Below are 18250 nucleotides of genomic sequence, written 5' to 3'. Positions count from 1 at the left end.
AGAGTCAGGAGATGTTATGTATTTCCTTCTGTTTGTCCCTCAGTCCTTCCAGGCCAGTCTGTGTAGCTGGGTCCTTAGTCTATTCTTTTCCATTTCTTTTATTCCAGATTCCACAAGCCCAGCTCCTCTTCTGCGTCTCTACAATAAATAGTAGTATATGCCTCCAAAGGGTTAAGAGTACTGTTAAAAGATAACTAAAGTAAATAAACCATGTAGTATATAACATTTAAATTTTGTGACTTTCAAATGTAGCTTCCTATATTATAGCTTCAATGATGTCGACTGCTACTTTTAAAATGTTATGTGTTGGGAATTCATCTATATGCTTTTAATAATATATTAAGTCATGAAAGAGTGGAGAATCAGATTGTGCTTTCTGCTTTCATATGGATTAACCTATAGTGTGTGCAACTGTTTTCTTCTTCCCTCATTCCTTGTAGACAAACCCTTTGTACTTGGCTAAGCTGATTTTCCAGATGCCACAGAACAAGTCAACTAAATTCATGGACACTGTTATTTTCACACTCTACAATTATGCCTCTAATCAGCGAGAGGAGTACCTACTGCTCAAACTTTTTAAAACTGCTCTGGAGGAAGAAATAAAGTATGTATATAAATACATGTGAAGATACATGTAGCTGTCTCAGATTCCCTGAGATAATGTTAAAGTTATCACAGTGGAATTCATGCATCTTGAAATATGTCAAGTTTCTTGGCATTGAAATGGAATCTCAATTGATGGTTGAATTTCTGCTTTGTCAAAGCTGTAATCAGCTGCAGCCTTCTCCCACCAGTAATCCCTTTTCTGGAGTGGAGTTGAATAAACTGTTTACTTTCTGTGTCCACACAACTGAAAGCCAAAAGCTTATTGAAAGTCAGTGATAAAAATTACTTTCTAAAATTCTGAGTAATAAAACCATCAATGAATGCAGTAGAGGTTATGATCTCTGCTAAACACTCTTCCCTTCCTCTTTGAATTTTAGCAAATTTTGATGATGTATTTTTTGACTCAGTTAATATAAAAAGCATGTAGGTAGCTAAATAAATAGGTCCCCCAAAATGCATGAGAAATGTCCCAAGCCAAAGTGGACTTTAACTGCCTTCTTAGCTTCCTGGAACCATAAGCTGTGCTCTTTTCTGTGAGTTTCTAGAGCACAGGATCAGGGTGCCTGTGCCCTCAGGGTATCTAAGCCAGTGTGAGATGACTCATGAGCATAGTGATGTCCAGCAGCAGAATGCAGTACATGGCATTCGCAATGTAACAGATTAGAGGGACAGAAGGAGAGTTCCACTAGGTCAACTCAAGATTTTATGAAAGAGAAGCTGTCTGACCTCAAACTATGGGGAATCACTCACTACAATTGTAAGAGCTAGAAAAGGACAGAACCATCATGGCACAGGTGTGAGAAAGTAAGTAGACCTATCAAAGAAGTGATTTGGTGAGTAGCAGTGGATATGGCTATAAAGATAGGTTGGGGGCTGTCAGTTGAGATACTGAGGGGAGGCCTGGGTGTTGAGGCTCTGTTTACCTTTTTTAAAAAAAAATTATTTTTACTTTGGTGAAGGGTGATCTGCAGAAGTTAGGCTAAGGCATCAGATTCCCTGAAGCTAGAGTTACAGGCAGTTGTGATCCACTTGATGTAGGTGCTGGGTACCAAACTCCTCTAAAAGAACAGGAAGCACTCTTAACTGTTGAGCCATCTCTCCAGGACCTCTGTTTACCTTCTGTGGAAGGTTTTTGAGCAAGATATTCATCTGATATATCGTGGGGGGTTGTTTGTTTGTTTGTTTGTTTGTTTGAAAACTCATCCACACAAAGTGTATAAACAGGGTGAATTAAAGCTGCACAAGTCAGAGAAATGAGGAAAGTCATAGGGAAAAGGTAGTTTGTGTGTTTAGCACACTGAGTTTGAACAATAGGTAGAGAATTTGGGGGTGAAAATACAAAGAATAAAATTATAAATTCCAGACTGGCCTCCAGGGCAAGCCACTCAAGCTGCTTGCGTGTGAGTGAGATCTGAGGGAACAGCATGGTATCAGGGCTTTGATGGACCAGTAACCATTTGGCTGGACCATTGACTTCACCCCATCCACCCTGCCAGTTCCTGCAACTAGTCAAGAAAGAAAGAAAGAATTTAAAAGTGGAAGCAGCTCCGGCAAAGGAAATAAAAAGGATGACTAGGTCTAATAATGGTGAGAATGAGTGGAAAAGAGGGAGCGTGGCAGAGAGGGGAAAGGAAGAGCTCTCCAGAGTGATGTAGCTCAGCCATGGAATGAAGGAGAAGCCACATGGCAGGAAATGTGAGAGGGACCTGAAGATGTCAAGATAGTTCCTTCAACCAAGAAAGTTTTCTTTGAAATGTGGTCAGTAGAGAGGTGTAAGACAGTATGGTGTCACCCAAGAGCCCTAAGTCTCGGACCATTTTCAGTTCAAGCATGTCTTCTAAAATGAAACTGAGGCTATAGCTGGATTTTTTGGGTCCTTTCAATTGCTCAGGTAAGAAACACACATCTTACAAATATGTGCTTCTTTTGAAATCATGTCAACTCTGATTTTCATAAAGAACAAACTTCCCCAAAGTTTTTGCCTGCCAGAGATGCTCTATCTTGTTCAAAACTCTATATCCATATGTGCCACTCATTTTGTCTTGGCTCGGGCTTTGTTTAGATCAAAGGTGGACCAGGTACAGGATATAGTGACTGGTAACCCCACAGTCATCAAGATGGTCGTCAGCTTTAACAGAGGGGCCCGGGGACAGAACACCTTGCGCCAGCTCCTGGCCCCAGTGGTGAAAGAGATCATTGAGGACAGGTCCCTGATCATCAACACCAACCCTGTGGAGGTGTACAAGACCTGGGTGAACCAACTGGAAACACAGACTGGAGAGGCCAGGTAACAGAAGCAGAAGATCATTTTTACATGTGATTCTTAGACCCTGTTACAGGAAAAATATTACTATCAAAAGCCAGTTTTTAATCTGAAATATGACTTATGGTAGTAATATCTTTATTACTACCTGTGTGTGTGCCTGTGCACATGTGTCCTTTGTTTTGAGACAAGATCTTTCACTGCCCCGGAATTCACAAGTCAGTGGGCTGACTGGCTACCAAGCCCCAGAAATCTCCTGTCTCCATCTCTCCAGGGCTGGATTACAAGTGCTCACCACCAAACCAGGCTTTTCTTTGTGGTTTCTGGGGATGGGACTCGGGTCCTCACACTAGTGCGATTAGCCCCTTATTAACTGAGTGATCGCCCCAGACCCCAGAGTTGTGGTCTTCTTGATGCTAACTGGTATTTTTCACATTTTAGAACCAGTTGATCCTCCCTCAACTCCTGTAATTCTCCTCCTTGTTTGTTCTTTGAGTTTCTAAATCTAGACCTAGAAGTGGAACAGACTTTGTTTATCTCACAAAAATTCTTTATTAGCTTTATAGTGAATCCCTGTGTGTTAGCAAGAGTGATTCAGGTGGGGATGGCTTATTCTGGGGGTAGTTTGTGATCTAAGCAGTCCAAGCCTTTGATTTCCTGCAAAAAGATGCCTTGCTAAAGAATTTAGACGCACAAAGTATTAGGTGGACAGTTTTCATAGCACTATTTGTAATAGTGAAAAATCAAGAAATTAAAAATATTTACTTTGGGGTGTTTATTTGATAACCAGTTGTGTGGCAGATGATGGAGTAAGGACTATTAGAAATGGTACTGTAGAGTTCTATTTATTAACATCAGAGATATGTTCATAATGTATCTTTTTGTTGCTTCAGTGCAACAACCCATTTTCTTTTTTAAAAACTTGGTCATATATTCACACACTCTTTAGATCTCTACTGTATGTGTATATACAAAGATTACATTGCACCCATGAATGTGTCATATGTAGAGAAGGATTTGGATAGTTCTTTACTCAGATAGGAAATTGGCATCAGTGTTCCTGTGAAAAGAAGCCAGATATGGTGAGATATTTCTGTAATCCCAGCAATTTAGAGGTAAAGGCAGGAAGATCAGGCCAGCCCCACATAAGTAGCAAGTTTGAGGTCAGCCTGGACTACATAAGACCCTGTAGCAAATTCTTAGTAAAAGGAGAAATAAAAGAAAATGGGGGTTGGGGTGGTAGCTTGCGAGTGGAATATTTGCCTAGAATGCACAGGGCTGTGGGTTCAATCAGCAACAGGAAAAGGAAGGGGGTGGGAGACTGAAAGGAAGGAAGGTTGGTTAACTGGGTCAACATAACCTGGTCTGCCTTATATCTTTCCTTTAGAACTGAGAGGGAGGCATGGAGTCCCTCCTGCTCTACTAGTAGTAGAAGGCACATCTATGTACCTTACTTAACAAACTGTGTTGCTGGAGTTGTGGCAACCTCCAGATCATTCCACAGAGCTTGGGTGTAGAGCCTCCTCGACAGGACACGAGTACTCATACCTACAGCTCAGCTCCTATTCATTTCAACTCTTGTGTTTTCAGCAAGCTGCCATATGATGTGACCACGGAGCAAGCCCTCACATACCCAGAAGTGAAAAATAAGCTGGAGGCATCCATTGAGAACCTAAGGAAGGTCACTGACAAAGTCCTGAGTTCTATCATTTCTTCCCTTGATCTACTACCGTAAGTTGGATTTGTAGAAACTTTAGCAGTCTTTGCTGGAAGTTCTTAGAATATTACTATGTAAAGTAAGCCCCTGGAGTGAAGACAGGAATTCGCCCTTGTATTGTATTTTTAAAAAGATGACTAAGAGCCAGGGTACAGCACCTGCCTGTCATCCCAGCATTTGGGAAGCTAAGATGTGATGATCAGGAATTCAAAGCCAGCCTTGACAACACAGCAAATTCAAGGCCACCCTCCCTGCACAGCAAGACATTCTGTCAAAAACAAAACAAAACAGATACCAACAAAAATAAAAGTAGCCTACGTATACAGTTTAAGTTCATGCCTGTTCTCCATTGAAGGAACCATACCTCGGCCATAGCCACACTAGTGCTCAGGTATTAGCGTCAGTGGCTGTGATTCCATTGCATCTCATTTTATGTTTAATTTTTAGGAGAACTGCTGAGCTTAGTTGACTGGATCAATTACTGTGCTTCTTTGCCTCACTTAGCCTTTTTCCATTATTTTCTTTTGTCATCTGTTCCACATGTAGTTATGGATTGAGGTATATAGCCAAGGTACTGAAGAACTCCATCCATGAGAAATTCCCCGATGCCACAGAAGATGAGCTATTAAAGGTAGATTTTCAAGGGTAATCTCATGGTAGCTTCTCTTTGGGGGTCTGAGCCAAAATGACCAACAGACAGTTTTGACCACTTTTCCTCATGTATGACTATACAATAAACTGCAAGTCTCTGTATCTAATGACTGTTGAGACTGTCTATTGGCGCAAATTTAGGAATCTTAGACATTGCTGCAACTCTTGGTATTAGAACATTTGGGGGTCATAAACTCATTCCTCAACAAAAATAATTGTGTGAAATACAATATTAGTGTGTAATTGTATTCATGGTCTTCATCTAATGCCTTAGTAGGATTCATGTCAGGAAATGACCTGCTCTGTCTTGGCAAATATATAAATGAATACATTCTTGAAAATGAAAAACAAACAGAGCTCATTTGTCTCTTAAGTAACCCGTTTTCCTCTGGGTCACGCAGATCGTTGGAAATCTCCTGTACTACCGGTACATGAACCCAGCCATCGTGGCTCCAGATGGCTTTGACATCATTGACATGACAGCAGGAGGCCAGATCAATTCCGACCAAAGGAGAAACCTGGGGTCTGTGGCGAAGGTTCTTCAGCATGCAGCCTCCAACAAGCTGTTTGAGGGAGAAAATGAGCACCTGTCATCCATGAACAGTTATTTATCAGAGACCTATCAGGAATTCAGGTGAGCAAAGGTGGCCTTTTACAGGAACATGTAAGAAGATGGGCAAGAATAACATGTTCTGCACCCAGAAATGGGGTGTGTGGAGGGGGCCCAGATGGTATGTGCCTTCCTTCCAGCCGCTGCCACTAGGAGAAAGAGAAGGGAAGGAAGAGGCAGCAGGGCTGCTCATGCCGCTGTCCCCACCCCACCCCTAGGATCCCACTGCACAGTCCTTGTCATTTTAGGATTTACCCTTCTCACAAAATCAAACAGATTCCATGATGTGCAGCAGACTCACAGTACTTAGAATAAAACACTCAAAGTTCAACAAAGCTGATTTCTGCTTTGTTGAGCTTAAGAAGTAACATTTTTTCACAGTGTTTTCCAATTGGGAAGAATTTGCCTCATCTGCAACTAACAATGGTAGGAAATGATATGCTTAGTTTTGAAAGGTTGGGGAAACCCCAGCTTTTGTATTTGTAGACAGCCCTGGTGGATATGCTCTCCCCCTCTCTGTAAACCTTCCTTAATTGTGTACATAAGATTTAATTCTATTGATTTGACTTCTATCTCCCAACTCTGTCACACTAATCATTCCACTAGGGCAGAGGAATAAACCCACTGGCGAAGTCCACAGCTGTATCTCTAAGCTCTAAGCAACCACTTCCATCTTGGCTTTTGTTTGTTCTCTTGTCTGCAGTAGATTGTAAAGTTTATATGTGACGTCAATCTGGCCCCTTTCATCCTTGCTTGGAAAGAAATTTCCCATTCGTGAGTTTCCTTTGGGTTTGTGACATATCTCCCAGAGCTACTTCATGATCATCATCTCAGTGTGGGATTTGTCGCCACTTAAGAGAAAGGCACCTCAAATCCTCTTGCTACAGCAAGTTCTGATTTCTCCAGCTGCCAAGCTGACTTCTAACTGAAATATCTTTGTCATATTCCTCACAAACTCTTAAATGTGATGAGACCCTCCCTTTCCTTCCTTTTTGTTTTAAATTATCCCTTTCAACCACCTGTTCTCCTTGATCTTTATTTAAAGAGAAACAAAACCAAAACCTTCCCCTCACCTCCTCTTAAATGTACCATTTTTCTCTTCCACTCATGTTTATTCTCTGAGTTTCTCAGGACTCCATGAAAAACTATAAGCAAACCTCACAGGAAGACCTACTATCATGTGGGAGCATACTCTCCCCAACATGACTGCCTCCCCCAGCCTAGGGTTGGGGAGGGAGAGGCCAGTTCCTCATAATCCTTGAGTGCCCTTAGGAAACCTATCAAGGATGATTTCAGTCACATGAAACACATGCAACTATGTGGAATAAACCATATATATAGTCCATTTGTGCAAAGGTCACTTGGGCAGAAACTACCAAGGACATCTAAACTGTAATTACAGTTCTTTTCTTTAGCTCTCTGTCTACATTAGCTGCATTAGTTGGCTTTTCTTTAGCTCTCTGTCTACATTAGTTATAGTTTAAAATAGACTTCTTAGGGCCTGGGTACTGGGGTATCTTACATATTTGTGTGTGTAAACAAAACAGTCTTCATCAGCCAGCCACTACTGCCTAGATCTACTGAAGAAAAGGGATGCTCAACTACCATTTTTTTCAAACTGATAACAGAAGCTTTGAAGAGTGCTTAGGGAGGTTTAGAATCAGGAGCTGTGTCATTTAAGGTAGCAGATTTGCTGGATTGTTTGGGGAGTTATATCTTCCGAAAGACTATTCTCAGATCAAGAATTATTTGTCTTGAAAGCTGGGCATGATACACACCTTTAATCCCAGCACTCAGGAGGCAGAGGCATGTGGATCTCTGAGTTTGAGGCCACCCTAATCTACATAGAGAATTTGGGGCCAGCCAGAGCTATGTAAGGGAGGCCCTGCCTCAAAAGCAAAATAATAATAATAATAATAATTGTCTTGGGGCTGGGGATGTAACTCACTGGTAGAGCATTTGCTTAGCATGTGCAAAGTCCTGAGTTCAGTCTTCAGCACATACAGATAAAAAGGAATTCTTTTGTTTATGTTTATATATGCATTAAGCGTGTGTATGTGGTCGGGGGGTGAGAGGTGTTTGTGTGCATGAGTGTGCAAGTGCATGTGAAGGAAAAAGGTTGATGTTGGATGACTTCCTCTATCACCTTCCACTTTATTTTTTGAGCCATGGTCTCTCACTGAACCTGGAGCTCATCATACTGACTAGACTAAGCTAGCCAGTGAACTCCCAGGATCTGACTGTCTCTTCTTCTTCCCTAGCGGTGGGGTTTCAGACACATGTCAACAGGCCCAGGATTTTTGTTTGTGTGTTTTGTTGGGGTCCTTTTTTTATATGTGTGCTTGAGATACAGACTCAGGTGCGCAATCCCTACAGCAAGCACTGCTCACTGAGCTATCTCCCCAACTCAAGGAATTCTTAGTCATAACCTTTCCATTAAAATTTCAGTGACTGCTGGGGGCTGGAGAGATGGCTTAGCAGTTAAGAGCACTGGCTGTTCTTGCAGAGAACCTGGGTTCAATTCCCAGCACCCACATGGCAGCTAACAACCATTCATAACTCCAGTTCCAGAAAAATCCAACACTCTCTTCTGACCTTCGTGGGCATTCATGACATGGGTGCACTTACATACATGCAGGCAATACACTCATACACACAAAAAAATAAAAAACATTTTTAAAATTTTCAGTGACTGCTTTTCAAATCATTAAGAAGGCCTGCCCATAATTGGATCACACTGGGTCACAGGGCCAAGGCCCACACTGCTCTCTGATTCTGTTTGAGAATTTGACTGAGAAGCCAGGTCCTCCAAAAACATGAACAAACCCCCACAGTGAGGAAGCAACCTGGAAGAAGCTATACCAAGTGCCTCAGGGTTAGTGCTGGAGAACTAAGTCAGAAACCCTTGACTTAGTGAAGCTCTACCACTTACAAATTTGACTCTATGTAATGCTACATTTTCTATGCTTTTAGGAAGTATTTCAAAGAAGCATGTAATGTCCATGAACCAGAAGAGAAGTTTAATATGGACAAATACACAGATTTGGTGACCGTCAGCAAGCCAGTCATTTATATTTCAATCGAAGAAATCATCAGCACGCATTCAGTAAGTGGGGTGAAGAAGGGGTCTTGGCCCCAGAGCAAGGTTCAGACATCTTCTCACCTGAAAATGCCTATTCCCTGCAGGACTTGCAATAGCCTGGGCTTGTGCTTATATTGTTAATACGAGTAAGTCCCTCTAGTACTTCCCCCTCTCTTCTTCCCAAACAAGACAGTTTCCTTTTGACATTGTTGATCTCTTTTGCAATGCCAGATGGTAAGTGCACGGCTTAAGCCCTGGACAGGTGCAATCCCTGGGTTTCCCTCCCTGACCAGAGCTCAACACCTATTTCTGCCCCTCTCCGTGATCTTTCATTATGAGATTTTGCTGAGTTTTTCTCTTCTATGTTAGAGACTGGCAAACCAAATCTGGACTTCTGTCCTAATCTGCTTCTCTGTTGCTGTGATAAAACACTGACCAAGAACAACTTAGGGAAGAAAGGGTTTATTTCAGCTTCCAGCTTACAGGTCATAGGCCATCATCTAGGGAAGTCAGGGCAGGCAGGAACTGAAGCAGGAACCAGGGAAGACCATTGCTTACTGCCTTGGTCCCCTGGCCTGTGCTCAGCCTGCTTTTTTTATATAATCCAGGAGTACCTGCCCAGCCATTATCTGGGGAAGTGAGACTGTTCTCCCTATTCTGATGCCTGGACATACTTGATCTTAACCAAAAGACTGGAAGGGAAGTAGTGTTTAGACAGAGAAAGAGGTGGGAAATGGCTGCTGGGGGCAGATAAGGACCCTCCTCCTGTGGGGACTCACTGCCATTGTTCCAAAACCCACCCCATTGCTTAGAAGTTCAGTCTGCGTGGTGTCGTGGTATCTTTGTCAGGTTCTCATGCAAACATCACCACAGTCAGCAATCAGCACTCCACAGTGACAGTAGGAAGGAACCAGGAAGCATTGGGTGGCTTTGTAGTCATTTCAAATGAAGAGAAGTCAAGCATTGAGAGTTGCATGGTTTAGCACTAATTGGGACTTAGTTTATTTTTAAGTACAATTAATTGCAAGTATGTTTTTGTTTTGTGGGGTTTTTATTATTGTTTTGGTTGTGTTTTGCTTTCTTTTTTCAAGGTAGAGTCTCACGAGGTAGCTCAGTCTGGCCTCGAACCCAATATCTTTGTGCCTCCACCTCCTGAGTGCAGGGATCTCAGGTGTGTACCGACACATCATATCATACCATTACCTAATTTTGTTGGAACATTTACTTATGGGTTTTGAGTCAAGACCTCACTCTGTGGCCCAAGTTCTGAACTGAAATCACTAGGCAATTCAGACTACCCTCAAACTCACTGCAGTCCTCCTTCCTCAGCTTCCCAAGTGGTGGCATTACAGACACAATTCATCACACCCCACTTGGAATTAGGTTTTGAAAAGGTTAACTTTTTCAAGAACAGTTTCAAACCATGCTACTCAAACAGGGTCCTGAGAATCAATTAGAAATGTACCTCAGACCTCCCAGATCTGAACCTGCATTCTGACAAGATCCTAAGGAATTCAGATCCATAGGAAAGTTCTAGAAATCGAGAGACATCAGTTAAGATTACATCCAAGTATGGATTGTACTGATGCCTAAGGAGAAAGCATCACAAATGCCCACCTCTCAGAAGTCATACCCCTGGCATCTCAAAGCAGCCAGACTTGCAAGTGTCAAATTGGCTGCCTGATAGTCCAGCCTTTATTATCAAGCTCTTCAACAGCTTGGATGTGGTTGGAGGACAGATGGGACCCAGTTCTGACTTTTCTCTTTCAAGGTTGAAACTTCTCTGACATTTGCTACAAGTTCTCAGTAAGTACTGATTAAGTGAATCAGTCACCCCACTTTTCTCTAGGTCCCCTGGCTTACTAGGAAAGCTGTTCAAAAATAACTTTATAATGGGCAATAAACTCATACACACCTGCGTGCTGACCCATTTGACTGCTTTGATGGCACATTGGCCATCTCAAATATGGTCATCCTAGTCACATGCTTGCTCAGAAGAATATCCCCATGCAAAGGTAGAGGAAAGCTCCCTTTGAAAGCGAGAGGTTCTTTCTCATGGGTGGCAGAGAGAGAATGTTACTGTATTCATTTGGACTGCTAGGCTTTACGAAGAAATAGTTCACCCCTGTTCTAACAAGAATTAAAAACAGAGTGTAGTGCTTAGAGCAGAGCTTGTGACTGTCTTGGAGTGGCTTCATGCCCTGGATTGGGAACAGATGTAACGGGACAGTACGTCACAGCACAGAGTTTGTCCTGTCTGCCGGCCAAGTGTGGAGGCGTCATGGGGCAGACACAACACAGCCTGTGGCTGTGTGCTTGTTCCTTCCATCTCTGAGAAACAACTTCAGCATCAGCTCTTTAGGAAGACCTTTTCAGGAAATGATTTACATTCTGTAGTTGGCAGGATAAAGGGTAGATGCTGGCTACCAACAATAAATCCTCCATTTCCAGAGACAGCAGCCAGATCAGCTGGCCTGTCTCTGAAGAGACCAGAATAGAAGTCAACACCCTGTGGGTTTCCTCTTGTCTCTAACTCCCCAGGACACACAAAAACATACTTCCAGAGTCTACGGTCTGTCTTTATATCACCTGTTATTTAGTTAATTCCTTTCTATGAATCCACTGACCTTTAAAACAGCAATGCATATTTCTTTGTTTTAAAACAAAGTATGTCTAGCATGAAAAACTATAAACAGAAACTTAAGAAAATAAGCAGAATGGAGCTGAAGATGAACCTCAGTTGGTAGAGTGCTTGCCTAGCATGCAGGGAGCTCTGGCTTCAGTCTCCAGCATTGCCCAACTGGAGTTTGGCAGATGCACGCCTACAACCTTAATGCTCTGGAAAGTGGAGGGGCGGCGGGGGGGGCGGGTGATAAGTTGAAAGTCATCCTTGGCTACATACCAAGTTCAAAGTCAGTCTGAACTACCTGAGACCCTGTCTAAATCCATTTTGAGATGGTTCCCTTTCCAAGTGGATCACAGGCTTAAATGTAAAAGTGAAAGCTATTAAATTCTTGAACTGAAAGTAGTAAATCTTCAATGACCCTGGAGTAAGCTGTGATTTTCTAGATAATGACATTAAATATTTACACAAGTAGCAAAAAGAAATGAGCACCACGTTTTTATGTTGTAAATAGTGCCAATAGTGGAGAGATAGCTCAGCAGTTAAGAGCTGGCTGACTGGGTATGGTGGTCAAAGTCTTTAATCCCAGCACTCAAGAGGCAGAAACAGGTACATCTCCGTGAAATCAGGGCCAGCCTGGTCTATGTAGCAAGTTGGCAGCTGGGGCTGCAGGGAGACCCTGCCTAAAACACCAACAAAACAAAAAACACTGACTGCTCTTACAAAATACCCAGGTGCAGTATCCAGCACCACCTCCCGCCCTTAATAGGTGTGCATGCACATGGTGCCCTTACAAGCAGGCAAAACAACTCTCAGTGATTAAAAAAGATAAATCATCCGATTTGAAAAAGAACAACCATTATGAAAGTACATGGCCAACTCGGGCATTTCTAAGCCACATTACACTTGTAAAGAAGCCACATTACACAGAATAAAGAAGGAGCTGGCTCTTAGCATTAATTTTAAGGCCAAAAGTGGGTGGACCTGAATTCCAAGAACCACCTGCAATGAAAAGGTTAACTTCATCTTAGCTTGTTTATAATGTAGACAAGCTCACTGAGCCCTGAGCTCCTCTTGAAACCTAAAGCATATAGCTTTAATTCCTTCTTTGCCCTTGACCCAAAAGCAATGTGTGAATATATGTGTGAACATTTCATGTATTCAAGAAAGCACTGTAAACAGCTCAGGATATTGGAAACAACAGAAAAATATGGAGATTATCCCATTTGTGTTTCAAAGACTAGATGGGATTAAGTTGATAACATCTGTTTGTGATTGTATGAGTGCTGGTCCAGGTCTGTAGAGATCAGAAAGAGTAAAATTCTTCTCTGATAGGGCCTTGATTTTTACTTCCCGATTTCATGCTAGAGATACTGTTTCAATAAAAGAATGAGTAAGCCCTTGTTCAAGAGCACAGTTCCAAGAGAAATCTGAAGGAACAGGCTCTTAGGTTTTTGAGTCTGTTTTTGGCCTTAAAATGGATGTTAAGAGTTGAGACTGTTTTTAATTCAGGCATAACTGTAATGTGGCATTGCATAGTAATCACCACATGCACCCAAAGAATTGAAAGCAAGGTTGAAGAGGCATCTCTGCATCCATGTTCACAGCAACATTCCAGTAGTCAAGTTTCTATCAGTAAGTGAACAAATGAAATGCAGTACAGCAAGAAGTACCACACATCTGGAATCCCTGTTCTCTGAATACTGAGAATTCCATGCCAGCCTGAGCTCTGAGCTCCATAGTGAAACTCTGTCAACAAAACAAAACAAAACAAAAGGTGGGGTGGGGGTAGTATTCTTTGGCTTTTAGAAAGGAAGAAAATTCTGAAACATAGTGTAATATCAATGAACCTTAACAGTGGTGAGGCCTGTTCAACTCTGAATAGACTAAACAGACATCACATATTTTAAATGACTCTTTTGGTGGTTAGGAATTATATCTCAGGAAAGTTGTTAGAACAATGTTGAAAATGGAAGAGGGAACAGCTTTATGGTTAGGATTAGCAACTTTATGAGCTACTTTCTCAAAACAGCAACATTTTTATCTCCTGTCCCCAAGGGTACCAGTCATCTAGAAACACTGTTTCAACTTAGACATGCAAACAAAAACAGATGTGTTGTCCTTGCTGGTTTTCCCCTCCAACCCTCCAGTGATGCCGCCTCACAGACAACAGTATTTCCTGTAAGACCAGCAAAGACTCCCAGCCCCTGTCAATCAGTCTTTGTGAGCTCTGAGGTGTCAGGCTAAGAACCGTAATGGCCATTGTTGTGCTCCTTGCCTTGAAAGATCCTTAATGTTATGTGACTAGAAAAATAATTAATAATAATTTTTCTTTTAAGAAAAAATGGAGCTGGTGAGATAGATCAGTGGGGCCTGAACTTGATCCCCAAGACCCATATTTAAAAAAAAAAAAAAAGAAAAAAAAGCTGGACATGGTGGTACCCTGTCTTAGTTTGCTTTCTATTATTGTAATAAAATCCAACTTAGGGAGGAAAGGGTTTATTTGGCTTACACAACCAGATCACAGTTCATCAGTGAGGGAAGCCAGGACAGAAACTCAAAGCAGGGTCCTAGAGGGAAAAGCTGAATCAAAGACCCTGGAGGAATGCTATTTACTAGCTTGCTCCTCTGGCCTGTGTTCAGCCTGCTTTCCTATATAACCCAGGGCACCACCCATAGTGGGCTGGGCCCTCCCACATCATTCAACAATCAAGAAAATGCCTCACAGGCCAATCCAATAGAGGTAATTTCCCAAGGTTCCCTCTTCCCAGGTGGTCAAGATGACAACTGAAGCAATCCAACACATCCTACTGCAATCCCAGTACTGGAAAGGCAGAGTCCTGGGGCTCTCTGGCCAACTAGCCTAGCCTAGTTGGTAAGGTCCAGGCCCATGAGAAACTCTGTCTCAAAAAAAAAGTGATATCTGAGAAATAATATCCAAGGTTTCCTCTGGCCTACACATACACACACATAGGTATGTAGTGCTTGCTGCATAATTTGTGCAGACAGACATGAAAATACCTTCCCAGTTTATTGCCAGTGTTTGGTAAGAACTTCTATATCATTTTAGCATCTTTTCCCCCTATTTCCTGTGGTGGTTGTGGAGAACACAATTAGGAATAAAAGGCAAAATTTAGCGGAAAGGGGGTTTAGGTACACCTTTCTCAATATAGTTTGTCGTTTCTTTTCTTTTTTTAAGAGGGTTTCATGTTGCCTGGGCTGGCCTCCAGCTCTCTATATTCCTGAGGATGACCTTGAACTTATGATCCTTTCTGATCTGCTTGCCTCCACATCCCCAGTGCTGGAATTACAGGCGTGTGTCACCACACCCAGTTAATGTAGTGCTGGGATCAACCCTAGGGCTTCCTACACAGCATCCTGCCAACTGAGCTATATCCCTAGCCTTTGCTACAGCCTTGATGTGCAATAGACATTTCTCTCTGAGATAAAGTTAAAGCCATATCTGTGTCTACAATTTTAATAACTGTCAGATTTGTATTAAGATGTAAACATTAGTAGGAGAGAATGTCGAAAAACTAGGAGGGGAAGCTGTAAGTCTGGGCAGCCGTGGGACTGACTTCTGCCTCTGCATGTTTATTGCTTGCTGTGTACAGCTCCTGCTGGAACATCAGGATGCCATTGCCACTGAAAAAAGTGACCCACTCAATGAGCTACTGGAGTCGCTGGGGGAGGTGCCTATGGTGGAGTCCTTTCTTGGTAAGAGCTTCTTCCCCCTAATCCTCCCTTTTGTTCTTTTGGAGCCATTGTTTAGTTTTCTCATTCTTTCTTCTTATTTTGGAATTTGATAATTTTTTATTTGTTTATTTAAAGGGTAATAACTACCTTTGTCTCTTCTTGCAATAAGAATTCTATAGCTTGGGGGGCTAGAGAGATGGCTCAACACTTAAGAGCACTTGCTGCTCTTCCAGAGGACCTGAGTTCAGTTCCCAGCACCCATATAGGGCAGCTCACAACCACCTGTAATTCCAGCTCTGGTGGATCTAGTGCTCTCTTCTGGCCCCCTCGGACACCCACACACATGGCACACACTCACACAGTGACAGACACACATACATACACGTAAAGAAATCTTTAACTTAGGGACTGGAGAGGTGGTTCAGTGGTTAAGAACACTGGCAGCTCTTGCAGAGGAGCTGGGTTTGATTCCCAGCACCCACATGGTAGCTAACAATTGTCCATAACTCCAGTTCCAGGGGATCCAATACCTTCTTTTGACCTCCATGGGCATTGTACAACATGGATGCACTTATATACATGCAGGAAACACACTCATACACATAAAAAATATAATTTAAAAAAATCTTTAAGCCGGGCGTGGTGGTGCATGCCTTTAATCCCAGCACTTGGGAGGCAGAGGCAGGTGGATCTCTGTGAGTTTGAGGCCAGTCTGGCCTACATAGCAAGTTCCAGGCCAGCTGGGGCCACAGGGAGACCCTGTCTCAAAAAGACAAAAAATAAAGAAAAGAAAAAAATCTTTAAATAATCAAAAGAATTCAGTAACTCAGGCTAGGGTGTTGCTCAGTAGAGAAGCATCTGCTTAGCATGTTCAAGGTTCTGGGTTCAACCTCCAGAACCCACTCTCCCTGCAAAATTCTGTAATTCATTGCATCCTGGATTATTATAAAACAATTTAATTTTCATGAAGACAAGCTCATCAAAAAGGACTTACCAGTCTGTTTCACAAAGAAAGAAAACATGAAGGACTGAGTTTGTCCAGAAATGACAAAGTCCTTTACTATGTTTTACTAACAGTTCTTTTTTTAAAATTTGTTCATATGTGAATATTTATGCCCCGTGTTGTTATAATATTAGAGTGAAATGCTTCAAAATCCATTCCAGATGAAGTAGAATATGCAGGTTTTATGGTGACCATAAATCTCCCATCTAATTACTGAGCCTGTCCTCTACCCCCAGACCCTATCTTACAGTATGAGGCAGTCAGCATAGGACTGAACTGGAAAAACAAAACACTGTTGTTTTTCTCATACAGGGGAAGGAGCAGTTGATCCCAATGACCCTAATAAGGAAAACACACTAAATCAACTCTCAAAGACTGAGATTTCTCTTTACTTGACCAGCAAATACAACATAGAAGATGGTGAAGCTGTCGATGGCCGAAGTCTCATGATAAAGTAAGTCTGGAGCTAAAGGTACAGGTCTCCAGTAGCATGTTCCAGACCACGTAGACTCAAGGAAGGCTAAGTAAGTCTCAGATATTCCTTTAAAAGTATGGGGCTGGAGAGATGGCCCAATGGTTAAGGGCACTGACTGGTCTTCCAGAGGACCCAGATTCAGTTCCTAGCACCCACATGGCAGCTAACAGCCATCTGTAACTCCAGTTTCAGGGGACCCAATGCCCTCTTCTGACTTCTGCAGGTACTGCACAGCAAGGGGGCACTTACATGCATGCAGGCAACACATTTTTAAAATAATTATAAAAAATAAAAGTAGGTGAATATTGAAATACATTGTATATATCTTTAAAAGCAGAGGATATATAACATTCTTTATACTTTAGGAGGAAAGTCAATATTATAGCTGGTAAAGTCTGCCTTAGTTTTTAGTTTTATATATTGAGTTTGACTTCTTTAAGGAATAAAGTGATTAACTCAGGGTATCTGTTTCAGAGAGGTTGAGAGATTAGCAAGGAAACATCTTTAATCTAATTTTATATCTGGTATAAAACCATGTAAAAAGACCCACACATGATAGACTATTACTAGATTTATTGGCCTTTCTTTTTTTATTTTTGTTGTTTTTAGACAGGGTCTCACTATGAATTCTTATCTAGCCTTGAACCCACAGAAATCCACCTGCTTCTGCCTCCTGAAACTAAGACAGATTCCAATCCAATACAATATATTAGAAGTACACACTCACCCAATAGTACAGTTTTCAAGCCCTTATGTAAATGAAGAATGAATATCAACATATCAGAACAGCTGTATGGTGAGATGAGTTCTATGCTGGGAAAGAGAAAGGAGACACAGGAATAAGCATGCATTAGAATGGCCTTTCATGCACTTCCTCTGAGCTCTGTGTCCTGGCTGCTGGTGTTTGCATTTGAGATAAAAGTCCCAGCACTGATATGCTCCAGAAAACATCTTCTGCACTTGATTTTTCCCATATACTCAGCCATTCTTGTATACACCACAAAGAGCTTTCTGGGTGTGCCATCTTGGGATCTGTGCTGCTTCTATGGTCCCTGTTTATTCGGTTCTCAGATCATGGAAGGTGTCATTCATTTACTTGAGGAACCCTCTGGGTGACTTGGGGCTTGCCCCCCCCCTCCGGGAGCAGGCCAGCACCACTTCTTCCTCCCAGGGTGTGACATCTTTAGGCTAGCAGAGGAAGGTGCAGTGTGTCCCCAGAGCCCAGCCCAGCTGCAGGACAAAGCCACAACCTTGGCCCCACAAGGCCCAGTGCAGCTCTGTGCAACCCATGACCAAGTTAGATTGAACTTTCTGGAAGACAGCTAAAAGCAGAGCAGGAAGAAAAGGAGGAAACAGTGAAGTATGCACCCTGACTTCCTCTGAACAATGGCCAGTTACCAAGATAACTGGAAACACAGATGGTGGTTCAGCCATGCAAATGAAATTAGACCAAGTCTCCCAGGATAAGCTTTGTCTTTCGAAGTAATGGGAAGAGAGGTTCTTTTAATTGGTTTTGTCTGTTGT

General features: G+C 42.2%; 1 protein-coding gene across 1 annotated transcript in view; it reads left to right on the top strand.

Annotated features, from left to right (window-relative positions):
* Window positions 1–18250, top strand: part of Iqgap2 (IQ motif containing GTPase activating protein 2) — a 325046-nt gene that overhangs the window by 282793 nt on the left and 24003 nt on the right. Inside the window, exons 23-30 of the mRNA XM_008855997.2 lie at window positions 441–604; window positions 2669–2893; window positions 4460–4600; window positions 5133–5217; window positions 5639–5871; window positions 8821–8953; window positions 15167–15269; window positions 16564–16705. Coding sequence (XP_008854219.1) covers window positions 441–604; window positions 2669–2893; window positions 4460–4600; window positions 5133–5217; window positions 5639–5871; window positions 8821–8953; window positions 15167–15269; window positions 16564–16705 — 1226 coding nt within the window. The remainder of the gene's footprint in view (window positions 1–440; window positions 605–2668; window positions 2894–4459; window positions 4601–5132; window positions 5218–5638; window positions 5872–8820; window positions 8954–15166; window positions 15270–16563; window positions 16706–18250) is intronic.

This window comes from Nannospalax galili, unplaced genomic scaffold (genome assembly GCF_000622305.1).
Source record: "Nannospalax galili isolate Female #2095 unplaced genomic scaffold, S.galili_v1.0 scaffold907, whole genome shotgun sequence".
NCBI lineage: Eukaryota > Metazoa > Chordata > Mammalia > Rodentia > Spalacidae > Nannospalax > Nannospalax galili.
Note: the sequence above shows the minus strand (reverse complement) of the source record. Positions and strands in the feature narration are given on the sequence as shown.